This window comes from Mustela putorius, unplaced genomic scaffold (assembly GCF_011764305.1).
Source record: "Mustela putorius furo isolate JIRA1106 unplaced genomic scaffold, ASM1176430v1.1 tig00003896_pilon_pilon_pilon, whole genome shotgun sequence".
Classification (NCBI taxonomy): Eukaryota; Metazoa; Chordata; class Mammalia; order Carnivora; family Mustelidae; genus Mustela; species Mustela putorius.
Window position 1 is genome coordinate 6545234 of NW_025422045.1, and position 12103 is coordinate 6557336.

Below are 12103 nucleotides of genomic sequence, written 5' to 3' on the forward strand. Positions count from 1 at the left end.
AAGCCATCATCATTTCCCTAGTGGTCTTCGGTGCTGGTTGGTCCTTAAGTGAAAGCTGCATGCAAATCAGCTTCTGATCTTCCACTTCTTTTCCAGTGATTTGATTGCCTGTCCCTACCATAGTAGCACACTTTGCTGATAACTGAGTTTTATATTAAGTATTAATACTGGTTATATGAGTCCTCTGACTTCATTATTTCTCAAGTAGTGCTGACTCTTCTTACCCCTTTATATTTCCACATAAATTCTACAATCAACCTGGCAGTTTCTACCCCCAAAAAACCCTGTTCATTTTTTTTTTTTTCTTAATTGAAGTTACACTGAATCAGTTTGGGGATAAGTGACATTCTCACATTCTTGAGGCCTCTAATCTGCAAATAGGACATGTCCCTCCACTTACTTAGATTTTCCCTTTACTACTGTTTTATAGTCTTGTGCATATAGTTCTGTGCCTTTATTTTCATTGAATGTGCATGATATATCTTATCCCATTTTCAGTTTTAATGTATGCTTTTATTTAACTTTTATCTTGTGAGCATCATGTAATTGTTTTGCAAAGAGAGGGGTTGTTGATGCAACATCTTTTTTCTTTCAATTTTTTAAAGATTTTATTGAGAGAGAGTGAGAGCACAAGTCAGGGGGAGGGGCAGAGGGCCAAGCAGGCTCCCCACTGAGCAGAGAGCCCAATATGGTGTTCTGTCCTGGGTTTCAGAATCATGACCTGAGCCGAAGGCAAACACTTAACTGCCTGAGCCACCCAGGCACCCCATTAATTTCTTGTTTCAATTGGAGTATTTGTTCCATTTACCTATAATGTAATTACAGATATATTGGGGTTTGAATCTGTCCTTTTACTCTTTGTTTTCTGAATGACTTACCTGTTCTGGGTTCCTTTCTCTCTCTCTCTCCCTCTCTGTCTCTCCTGTCTTCAGATTTGTATGTATCTGTTAAGGTCTGCTTCTTTCTCCTTGATTAGCTTGTTAGTTATATATTCATTGACTAGTCTATGAATTTTCAAAATTTATAGGATTTTTAAAAGTCTAATATAAGTTAGTGTGTTCACCACTTCCTGGACGGTGCAAGAATCTTGGGACACTTTAATTCCTTTTACCTTTCTTTCTGCTCATTCTTTGCATAATCAGAACCCATGAATGATGACAGATATTTTAATCCCCTCCATACAGTCTCCATATCATTTCCTACAGTCAGTATCCATTTAGAGTCACTGCCACATTGACCTTCCCATTGTTCTGTATGCCTGCTCCCTCTCCATGTGCTTCCACCGGGGATTATTTCCTTTGTGCCTTAACTCCCTTCATTTCCTCCAGTGTGACTTTATTGGTAACAAATTCTCTTCATTTTTGTTTGTCTAAAACTGCCTTCGTTTAGCCTTTATCTTTGGTAGATAATTTCACTCATAAAATTTTAAGCTGGCAGTTCTTTTCTGCCAGAACTTTGAAGGTGTTATTCCATTGTCTTCTGACTTCCTTTATTTCTGTTGTGAAGAAAGCCATCAGTCTCCTTTTGGGAAGGTAATTTTTTTTTAATATTTTGAATTTTTAAAAATTTTTAAATTTTTTATTTAAAATCAATCAGCCAACGTATAATATAATACATCATTAGTTTTTGATATAGTGTTCAGTGATCCCTTAGTTGCGTATAACACCCAGTGCTATCACATCACGTGCCATCTTTACTGCCCATAATCCCCGTTAATCTCTTGTTTCAATTGGTGTATTTGTTCCATTTACCTATAATGTAATTACTGATGTATTGGGGTCACCATATATCACCTCATCTCTCCACCCACGCCCTTTTCCACAACCCTGTTTGCCAGAGTCAAGAGTCTCACTGTGGTTTTATTTTTTCCCCCTCTACTAACTTTTGGAATTTTTCAGTCTTTTTTCAAGCAAAGGGCTTAGAGAAATTTTATTGGGTGTTTATCCTGCTGTGGGTTTTTGTACAGCTTGAAAAATGGGACTTGTTGTCTTAGATCAGTTTTAGAAAATTCTCAAGCACCGTATTTTCAAATACTGTCTCTGCCCCATTTTTTTTTTCTCTTCTCTGTAGATTCCAGTTACCATAAATGTCAGGTGTTTTCACTGTGAGATGTGTCTCCTAATCTTTCCTGTTACTGGCTCTGATTTTTTTTCTTTGTGCTTTATTCTGAATATTCTCATTTGATTGGTCTGTAGCTCACTCTTCTCTTTAGCCATGTCTTTTCTGCTTTCAGCCTTTTCCGAGTTTTTAATTTGAAATGTCCCATTTTTCAGTTTGAGAATAGCCGTTCGATAGTTTGTTTGCACTTTCCATTCTCTGCTGAAATTTTCTATCTTGCCGTCTAATTTTTCAACTTAGTCATTACAAGTTATTAAAGTCCTGGTTCAGTAATTCTGATATTTGGATCACCTGTGGGCCTATGTCCCCGAACTGTCATTTTTCTACTCTTGTTTTTCAGCTGTTGGTCCTACCTCCTGGTGTTTCTGATATTTTTTAATTTAATTCTAGACTTTGGTATTTTAAACTGAAGAGATAGTGTGAGACTCTGAATTGTGTTTCTTTCCCTATGGAGGATTATTCTTTGTTTCTGGCATGTAGTGAACATCTAGCAGATCCCCATAATACGAGCAGGGACTGGCCTGATGAGCAGGGATTGAGCTGCCTGGAAATTTGCCGTCTATTTCCAGTTGGTTTTTTAGGGCATTTTTGTGTATCCCTTCAGAGCATCTGTAACATTTACCAGGGCCAATCTCTTCCATAGGCTCAGAGCTGTTGCTTTTTAATCCTCCCAGCCCCATGAAATTGCAGGAAATTTTGCTCAGCTTCTAGGCAACAGTTTACGAATGAAGAAGGAGTGCCTTGAGGGGAAAAGCAGCCCTGTACCACCACCCCCGCAATGTCCTTTCTTTCTTTTAAAATCGTAATTCCTCTTAGTGCCTTGGTTTCTCTCCACTGCTGTCAAACAGATGTTTTATATGATTTTTCCAGTGGTTTTAGTTGTGTCTCTGAGGGGAATTGATCTGCATTAAGCTGTTCTGCCGTTACTATAATCAAAGTCCCCTTGGAGTTTTTTTTTTTTTAACTGTGTCTGTTTATTACCTGGAGAATAGAAAGAGTAGGAGCACACACAAAGAGTACTCTGTAGTATAATAGAGTACCTGCAGTAGTAAGACTTTTATGCTAGTGGAGAGTAAGGGAAACCATCAGGAGTGAACTGGCCCCCTGATCAGGGTTGTAAGGATTGTTCAGCACTTATTTAGCATTCAAGGAGAAGGAAACGTATTCATAAATTCTTATAAAGCAGAGGGTACATGAAAAGTATGTTTCAAAACGCTCTACACATTTCTGGAATCTTGCCGGCTCTGGTGCAGCTCATGAAATGGACTCTTGAAATGGACTCATGAAGGAAGACCACAGGCTGCATCCTCTGACACCGATAACACCCAGGATGACAGACTGTCTAGTCTGTGTGTGAAAAACGGCCTCGAAATAGCACCGCTTTGTCTTGGCGGGTGCTGAATGGGTGTTTGGGAAAGTGGAGCAGTGTATATGGAGTCCCAAAGGTAAGAGGAAAGAAGGCTGACCAAGTGACTGGGGGAGGCTTCAGGTTAGAGGCAAGCCGGTGAGGAGTAAGAAGTGAAGGCCGGAAAGGGAGGCTGGGCCAGATCCTAAAGAACCTCCTAACTTCTGCTTAAATCATTAAAAACCTCACCTAAGATCATGTGAAAATAGTGAAGAGTTTTCATCGATGGACATGGTTTAGTTTTTCTTTTAGCTAGGTTGCCTTTCCTCTCGTACGCAATAACTTGGAGGGAGGCAAAGTTGGAGGCAGGCAGACCAGCGTGAAGGCTGTTGCCATCATCAATATGAGAGATGGGTGTGGCCTATGGCAGAAGTGAAGAGATAAATTAAAGCGAGACCTCAAAGCTCTTGGGCTTTAGCTTACGCTGGTCAGGAACTGACCAGAATGGGAGTAAGGAAAGCAACATGGACAACGCTAGACGTGTGTGAATCACCATGGCGGAAACACGGGGCCATGGGCAGGTGTGGCAGGGGCTGGAGTTTAGGGATGCTAAGTTCAGCTGTAAATGCATTCAGCTAGAAGCATCTGGAGGATGTCCCAAGTCCAGATGCCCATTAGGTAGCTAGAAATTGGCCTCTGGAACTCATGGGAGAAGTCTGGGAGGGAGATAACAATTTTTAAATGTTTAATGTGATACTAATAATTGAAACTGTGGAAGTATGGGTGAGTTTGCCTAGGGGGAATGATAAAGTAAGAAGAAGTTTATCAGATATAACCCTGCAGAACCCTAATATTCAATGAGAAGAAGGAGGTCTTTGCAGGAAGTGAGAACATACAGCCTTGGAGAAGATTAAGGAAACCAAGAGAGAGGAGTATCTCTAGAGTCAGAGAGGTGGTTGCTGCCCAGAAAGTTGCCAAAGAGAGAGACACTTAGGAAGCATCCATGGGCTTTGGGAAAAACAGAATCACTCTTTGCTTGTTGAAGGCAGCAGGCATGTTGGAAAATGGATGGGAAGCAAAGAGAGCGCGCATGTGTGGGCAGCCTCTCCCGGGTCTCAGCTCCCTCATCCTCAAATGAGGTATGTGGGATATTCAGGAATACACCTGAGCTGCCCACTGGCTGGATTCTAACACAGATGTGTTTTTGTTTGGCCGGGACAGTATTCAAAGTACATTTCTGCGGAGCTGACAGTTGTACGTAAACCCCTTTTCAGATCCTGTGCGACAGATTAAAAACCTACATCATACCAGGTTTTTATCCTTGGGATTTTGCCACATGGGCTAGTGCCATCCACACACAACCTACGTGAATGCCAGTCAGCAGTAACTACCACTACAAAGCATTGCACTACGTCACTTATCACTGGTGGATCTTCCTAAGGCTCTGTTCCTGAACTGATTTAAAATCCAGATAGCAAGAATACTGTGAAAGCAATCTGTGTCTTCAAAGGATTGTGGTTATTGCCACAGCGATCTGCTTTTGAGTTCCCCACAGGCAGTTCTGGCTTTATAGTACACCCTGAACTGCAGGAACATTTTCTCCCGGAGGGTGGTGTTTGCTGGGAGACCCGACCCCTGGTGAGTGTCATCACTACCATTGAGAAGTCGCTCTGAACTGAGCCTTGGGCAGCCGTAGATGGTCATTGGGCTCCCCAGCCTCTCATCGTCTGTTTCACTCCTTTGATGGTGCAGCTTCCTCTTTTTTGGAAACCCGATGCCTCCAAAGAGGATCCTTGAGATGCCTTGAGATCCTCAGCAGAAAACACGTGGGATAGATCAACCTAAGGTTTTGGCACTCAGCTCCTCTGGTTTCCGCCTTTTTAAAAAATTGTCTGGGTCTATGAAATGTTTTTCAGTAAATGATTTTTGCGTACACATGACTCACCTAATTGTGTTTGATAACCATTTTATTCCTTCAAAGTCATACACAACTCAAACAGAAATGGACTCAGGAGACTGTCTAATAAATGGAAAGGCAAGAGGAGATGTCTTGAAATCACAGCCTAGAATTTTCAACAGTCAGAGCAGTGATCTCAGCCTCTCCTAAAACCTGTGGGACCCAGATGCCCTGGAGGGAAAAGGCAGCAGTCTGGGCCACACAGCTCATCAGCAGCAAAGCCAGAGCTAGACGAGATCTTAACCACATCTGGTGTCTTTCTGAGCAAGGGCATCTTTCAACCCTATGCCAGAAGCTTAAACATAAAAAGGAACTGACTGCTCTACCTAGCTTGTTTTTCTCTTTCACCTTCGCTTTATTTATTTCTGTGTTTTCTCTTCTGGGCTTGCCCTTTGCCATAAAAATCACTTTGTGTAAAATTCTCCCATACTGCGTGCTCCATCCAGAAGTGCCATGGGATGAATGGTAGATTGGCAGCTTTGTTATTTGCCTTGATTAGATTGTAGAGTTTTGTGCCAGCTGTGTGACTTCCTGAATATTGACAGATTAGCAAGTCTGCAACACTGCAAAGTTGTCTTGTTTTGTGGATCTGGGGCCTTTTGCATTATTGTATTATGGTGCCCTGTCCTCGGAAAGGAGGGGACCACCTGCTGCATCTGTGCTGACTTGGCAGAAACAACAACTGATCAGAGGTGGCCCCAGGGGCACCCAGATGCCATCCAGCTGAAGTCTTGAGACAGGAGTCCCCTCAAAGCTGAGTGAGCAAGACATCAATGGGTCATTTTCACTTAAGATGGTGTATGTTCTAACCAGAGTCCCTCACAGTTCTCTACCCCCATAGAGACTGATCCAGAAGTTCAGAATCTCCAGATCTAGCTCTCACATTGCCTCTGAAAGTGTGTCATGGACAGGACAAACCCATCTGTGAAGCAGTCAGTGGGATGCACTTGAAGGTGGGCTCCTCGGCGTTTTTCAGGGTATTCAGATTCCCTTGTTACAGGCTCTGGTGTTTTTAGTCTTCACCCTCTTCTTGGGTATGCCAAGCGCTAGGTGCTGTGTACGAAGGTGCATGTTCATTCTATGGGAGGTGGTGCTCTATAAGAACTAGTTTCTATTCACAGTGTATCACCAAATCCCATCATCCTTAGCCTTGAAGTTAAGGCTGAACAGCCACTTCACAGAGGAGGCTATCCAATGGCCACGAAGTGTCTGAAAATGTGATCCCCTTCATTATCCCTTAGAGATAGCAGAGCTAAACCTCAATGGCACACCCGCCAGAATGGCTACGGTAAGAATTGCTGTAAGAAATCTGACAGCAGCTAGTTTAGGCTGAGATGTAGAGCCACTGGAATGCTCCTACATTGCTGGGGGCGTGTATAATGGTAAAACCATTCTAAAAAGGCTTTGTCGTGTCCTCTAGAGCTGAAGATCAACTTACTCTGTGACACAGCAGTTCAGCTCCTAAGTTTCTATCCAGAAAAATGATTCCATCTGGCCACCTACATGCATGTAAAGAACTCTCTTAGTCGCTTTATTCGTAATAACCCTGAAACACAAAACAGCCCACATGTGCATCAGCGGAAGAGCAGGTAAACAGATGGTGACTTGTATCGTGAAATACGATGTAGCAAGAAAGAGGAATGAATGTAACAATATGGATGAAACTCCTAAAGTTCTGGTAGCAAAAGAAACCAGACAAAGAAGAACACATACTTGTGGTTCCATCAAGAAGGAATTGAAGAACTGGTAAAACTAGTCTACAGGAATTGAGGCTGCAACAGTGCTTGCTTCTGGCGTGAGGGGTTCTTGCCAGAGGAAGGACGCAGGCAATGGAACTGCTCTGACGCCATCTGGTTGGTGGTGACGTGCTCGCAGATGTGTAAAAATGCCCCGAGCTGCCCATGTGGACTGCTTGCTTTCTTGTCTAGAAGTCATGACCCAATAACAACAATTGGGAAGGGACGTGCATCTGAAAGATTCATCTGGGTCCTTGATCCCATGCGCTTTGGTGTTTTAGGCCTGTGGCATGCAGGGCGAGGGGAGCCTGAGCAAAATCCCTTTCAGCCTGGCACTTGCTTTCCCCCATCTCTTAGATTGGCCTACAGCCAGTGGTATAGGCTACTCCTTGGAAAAGCCTAGCAATTCAGATTTTAGAAGAAGCCCCACCGACTGTCCGAGGGTGCTCTCCTTTCTAGGAAGCTATGGTCTAGAGGCTGATTTTCAAGTAGAGTATGACTTCTAGGTAGAATCTAACGGAAGGTGTGGTGGGCTTTCATTTCCAGGGGTGGCTGCCAGAGAGACAGCCCAGGCTCTGAAGACGCTGGCCCAGGCTGCCCGCGGCGTGGCCGCGTCTACGAGTGACCCTGCAGCTGCATATGCCATGCTAGATTCTGCACGGGACGTCATGGAAGGCTCTGCCATGCTCATTCAAGAAGCCAAGCAGGCCCTGATTGCACCTGGGGATGCTGAGAGTCAGCAGAGACTAGCCCAGGTGAGGCCCAGAACAGCACTTGTGGTTATTGCTAAGTGGTAGTGTTGGCAGGCTCTCTCCTGGGCACTTTCCGTGGTGTGCACATTGTTCAGTCAGTGGGAGTTTTCAAAACCTCCCAAAGTACTGTACCTTTGGAGGCTGTACACGACCTCCACTTTGGTAATTCTTGCCCAGTACCGCCGACAATAGAAGATCTGCTTGACTGAGTCAACAGATAGTATGGAGGCTGGCGGGGTGGGGGGCACTGCGGTTGAAATCTGTCCTTGGCATTTTGGGAGCCAGGAGGCAGCATATCTGTTGGGGGCCCGTGTATGCTTCAGTATATTCTTCTCTCTAGTCTGGGAGGTGAGGTAGATAGTAGACTTAGTCTGGCCACTTAAAGTTGTACACTTGCTCTACTGCCTCTTCGGATGGGTCTTTGCCAACCTGATGAAGTGAGTGGGCTAGAGACCATCTAGGCGAAGTTCTAAACAGGAAGCTGGGAAGGAGATGGTCTAGGTAAAGGGAATGACACAGCCCACTTCCGAAGACCTTCCCCTTCCCCTGAGTGCAAACAGCGAGCCCTCACCCATCCCAGAGAGGCAGCATGTCGGCAAGTCCAAGTTGGTCTGGAAGCACTCAGAGTGTCCCTCCTGCTCTGGGGCGGGCTGTGTTCTGGGGTGGTGGCCCCAGAGTGTCACAGAGAGGATCACATCTGAGACCCTTGAGACCCAAAGAACTCAGCCCTGCGGGGCTCTCAGGAAGGGAGCTCTTTCTGTTTCTCTTGGTGGTGGCCCTCTTTGTCTTAGAACCTGGCATAACATAGGAGACTTCTGTATTTGAGTCACAGAATGGTGACTTAGCCTGGTGCCGGATGCACATAAGACGTCCTGTGTCACCGTGTCAGCCCCTTTGCTGAGGCAGGATGTTAACTGCCATGAGAGGCCTCGGTGAGGTGATTTAGTGGTAAACAGTGTCAGCTGGATGCTGGCAGATAATTTCCCGATGCTTTTCAGCTCCGTGCACTGTCCCTGCTGGCTCCCCACACGTCTGCAGCAGTGTTTGCACGGAAAGGGCTCTCTCATGCAGCTTTTCTCCCTCTGCAGGTGGCCAAAGCCGTCTCTCACTCCTTGAATAACTGCGTGAATTGTCTCCCAGGACAGAAGGATGTAGACGTGGCCTTGAAGAGCATTGGCGAGTCCAGCAAGAAGCTGCTTGTGGACTCGGTGAGAGGCTGAGCAGTGAGAAGGGGTGCCTGGGGGGTTGGGCTCACCTTCGGTGTGAGTGGAGGGAGAGCCTTCTCCCCTCTGTGGGATCTCTGAGCAGCTAACCTCTGTCTCAGGAGTCTCGTTTCGCTTCCCAGTTTGCCTTTCCTTGTTCGGCGTTGCCATCAGCAAAGTTCCCAGGTGGGGCTTTAAAAGTTTACTTTTTCTCTGGGTCCTTGTTGCTGTGTGCTCTCCAGCCAGCCCAGTGAAAACAGGAAAGGTGGGTGTGTGATCCTCTGACTTCTTATCAGGACATCGCCAAGGGTGATAGTAAGGTGGTGGAGGGTATGTGTGTTCAAGACGTTTGAGACAGTGAGCAGTCTCAGGAGGCTGCTCGCTCATGGAGCCTGTTCCCTGTTCTGTGCACCCCTTTCGGGGGCAGGGGGAGGGTGGCTTGGGCTCATCCATTTCTTCTCTGCCGGGTGACTGGCACATACCAGGTCTGCAAGCAGTGTATGTGCTGTGACTAACAAGCAGGAACAAATAGTCATAGTTCCACCAGTGACACTTCTGATCCTCACAAAAGCTGTGAGCAACAGCTACTAATAAAATTGGTGGCTATTTGTGTGAAAGAATAGGATTTGAGGTTTAATAGCATCTGCCTATTAGTTCTAGAAAGCTAAACCTTTGAGAGGCTCCATCCAAAATGGAGAGGTGGTTCAGAACCTGCATCCTGGAGCCAGACTGCCCGGGTGTGAACCCTGGCTATGCCACTGAGGGGACCACAGACCCTGAGGAAGACCACTTTTAGATCCCCTGTGTCTAGCATTGAAGAGCTTAGTAAATTTCAGTGAATGAAATAATGTCTATATGATCAAGGTCAGACTTAACATAGGTGGGCTCAGACCACACAGAGTCTTTTAGTTTAGATGACTCAGAAAGGCAGCCCTGGAGAGGCTTTGCCTCCGCAGAGCCTTCCTTCATTCCTACAATGCAAAGTGAAAGTTCTTATGGGGGTGCCTTTTCTCCCCACTGCAGTTACCTCCCAGCACAAAGCCTTTCCAAGAAGCCCAGAGTGAGCTGAACCAAGCTGCGGCTGATCTGAACCAGTCTGCGGGGGAAGTGGTCCATGCCACCCGGGGCCAGAGTGGAGAGCTGGCCGCAGCCTCTGGCAAGTTCAGTGATGATTTCGATGAATTCCTGGATGCTGGCATTGAGATGGCAGGCCAGGCTCAGGTGAGTGCGGCAGTGGCTGCCTGGAGTGGACCTTTTCCTGTCTCTTCTGGTGGACTGTCCTCCCTGGAGGCCCGTTGGGCAAACAGACACAGGGAACCTGTCAGCAGGTCACACCATTGCATTCTGTTTGCTGCTTAAAAAGCTCTGTGAACTCACAGGCCTGGCATTCCTAAAGACGCAATTAGCTTATGTGTGAAATGGTTCTTAGAGATAAGGGATAACCTCCCACGATCATCCAGCAGGATTCATGGTTTACTTAAGCTTTTCAGAGGGAGGGCAGCTCTGTGTCCTATATTTCATATGTGGTATAATATTGTTTAAAAAAACATGTGTTTGAGTTTCACTGGGTCCATGGGAGGGGGCTGTGTCTAATACCAAGTGTCAAATGCTTAAAAATTACCTCTTTGAGGGGCACCTGAGTGGCTCAGTCAGTTACGTGTCTGCTTTTTTTTTTTTTAAAGATTTTATTTATTTATTTGACAGAGAGAGATCACAGGTAGGTAGAGAGGCAGGCAGAGAGAGAGAGAGGGAGGGAGAAGCAAGCAGGCTCCCTGCTGAGCAGAGAGCTCGATGCGGGACTCGATCCCAGGACCCTGAGATCATGATCTGAGCCGAAGGCAGCGGCTTAACTCACTGAGACACCCAGGCGCCCCTACGTGTCTGCTTTTAGCTCGGGTCATGATCCCGGGGGTCCTGGGATTGAGCCCTGCATCAGGCTCCCTCCTTTATGCGGATCCTGCTTCTCCCTCTCCCTCTGCTGCTCCCCTGTTTGTGATCTCTCTCTGATAAATAAATAAAATCATTTTTAAAAAATTACCTCCTTGAGATGAACAGATAAAGCCCTTGTTTAGAATAAGGGAACATGACTGGTCTGGTGGCAGCCTACAGAGCTGTTTTTTCTGGAGCCCCTGTGAACTCCCTAAAGGAGATACGCAGGGTGTCTCTGGCTGTATTATCTACACATGGTTGTTTCTCAGGCAGAAAGTCAACCAGGTGAGAAATGTGTCTTTCCCTGAGTCGGAACTTCTGGGGTGCAGTTGGCTCTGAGTAGCCAGTCAGTGCCGGGCGTTTGTGCCAGGCTGGGATGTAGGAGCTCCCTGACAACTCCAGCATTGTTGAGCGAGATGCTGGAATCCTGGCCCCGTCTGTGCACTGATGTGCGGGGGCTCTCTCCCCCTCCTTCTACTTCCCTCCCCCACTCTTACTGCATGCACTTGTGAGATAGCACAGCTCTTGGCTGACCCGCTCGGGGATGGATGTCTGTCCTGTTGCGGGCATCTTGGTGTGGGTATTTGTTTGGGGAAGGGTAGACCTGGGGCAGTGTGTCGACCTGCTGGGCATCTGCAGACTTAATGCGGTCTCTGTAGGTAACTTGCTCCTGTATTGAGATGCTTCTCCCGGCTCTCTGAATGCTGCCCGGGAGAAATGGACAGTCCCTAATTACTTGGCCTCCTTTCAACTTTGCAGACGAAAGAAGACCAGATCCAAGTGATAGGCAACCTCAAGAATATCTCTATGGCGTCCAGCAAGCTATTGCTCGCTGCCAAGTCTCTCTCGGTAGATCCCGGAGCCCCCAATGCCAAAAATCTCCTGGCAGCTGCTGCAAGGTAAGAGCGGAACAAAACGTGCTTTCATGTGTGGTTAAATAACGTCCGTGTTTGAGAGACAGGCCTGACATCCTGCCGCTCTGGCTGAGCAGAGACGTGGGGCTGTCTTTATATTGTTGAGAGGCAGAGGGGCGACTCTGGCATTTCATTAAACTGGCTTATCCT

The 12103-nt window shown here is 46.3% G+C and overlaps 1 protein-coding gene across 5 annotated transcripts in view; it reads left to right on the forward strand.

Annotated features, from left to right (window-relative positions):
• The window catches only part of TLN2 (talin 2), a 423915-nt gene that overhangs the window by 304450 nt on the left and 107362 nt on the right, over positions 1-12103 (forward strand). For all 5 annotated transcript variants that reach the window (XR_006602771.1, XM_004758776.3, XM_045067453.1 and 2 more), the window contains 4 exons: positions 7703-7911; positions 8997-9116; positions 10134-10331; positions 11799-11938. Coding sequence is in view for 4 of the 5 variants with exons in the window: in XM_004758776.3 (XP_004758833.1) it covers positions 7703-7911; positions 8997-9116; positions 10134-10331; positions 11799-11938 (667 nt within the window). In the remaining variant the exon portion in view is untranslated. The remainder of the gene's footprint in view (positions 1-7702; positions 7912-8996; positions 9117-10133; positions 10332-11798; positions 11939-12103) is intronic.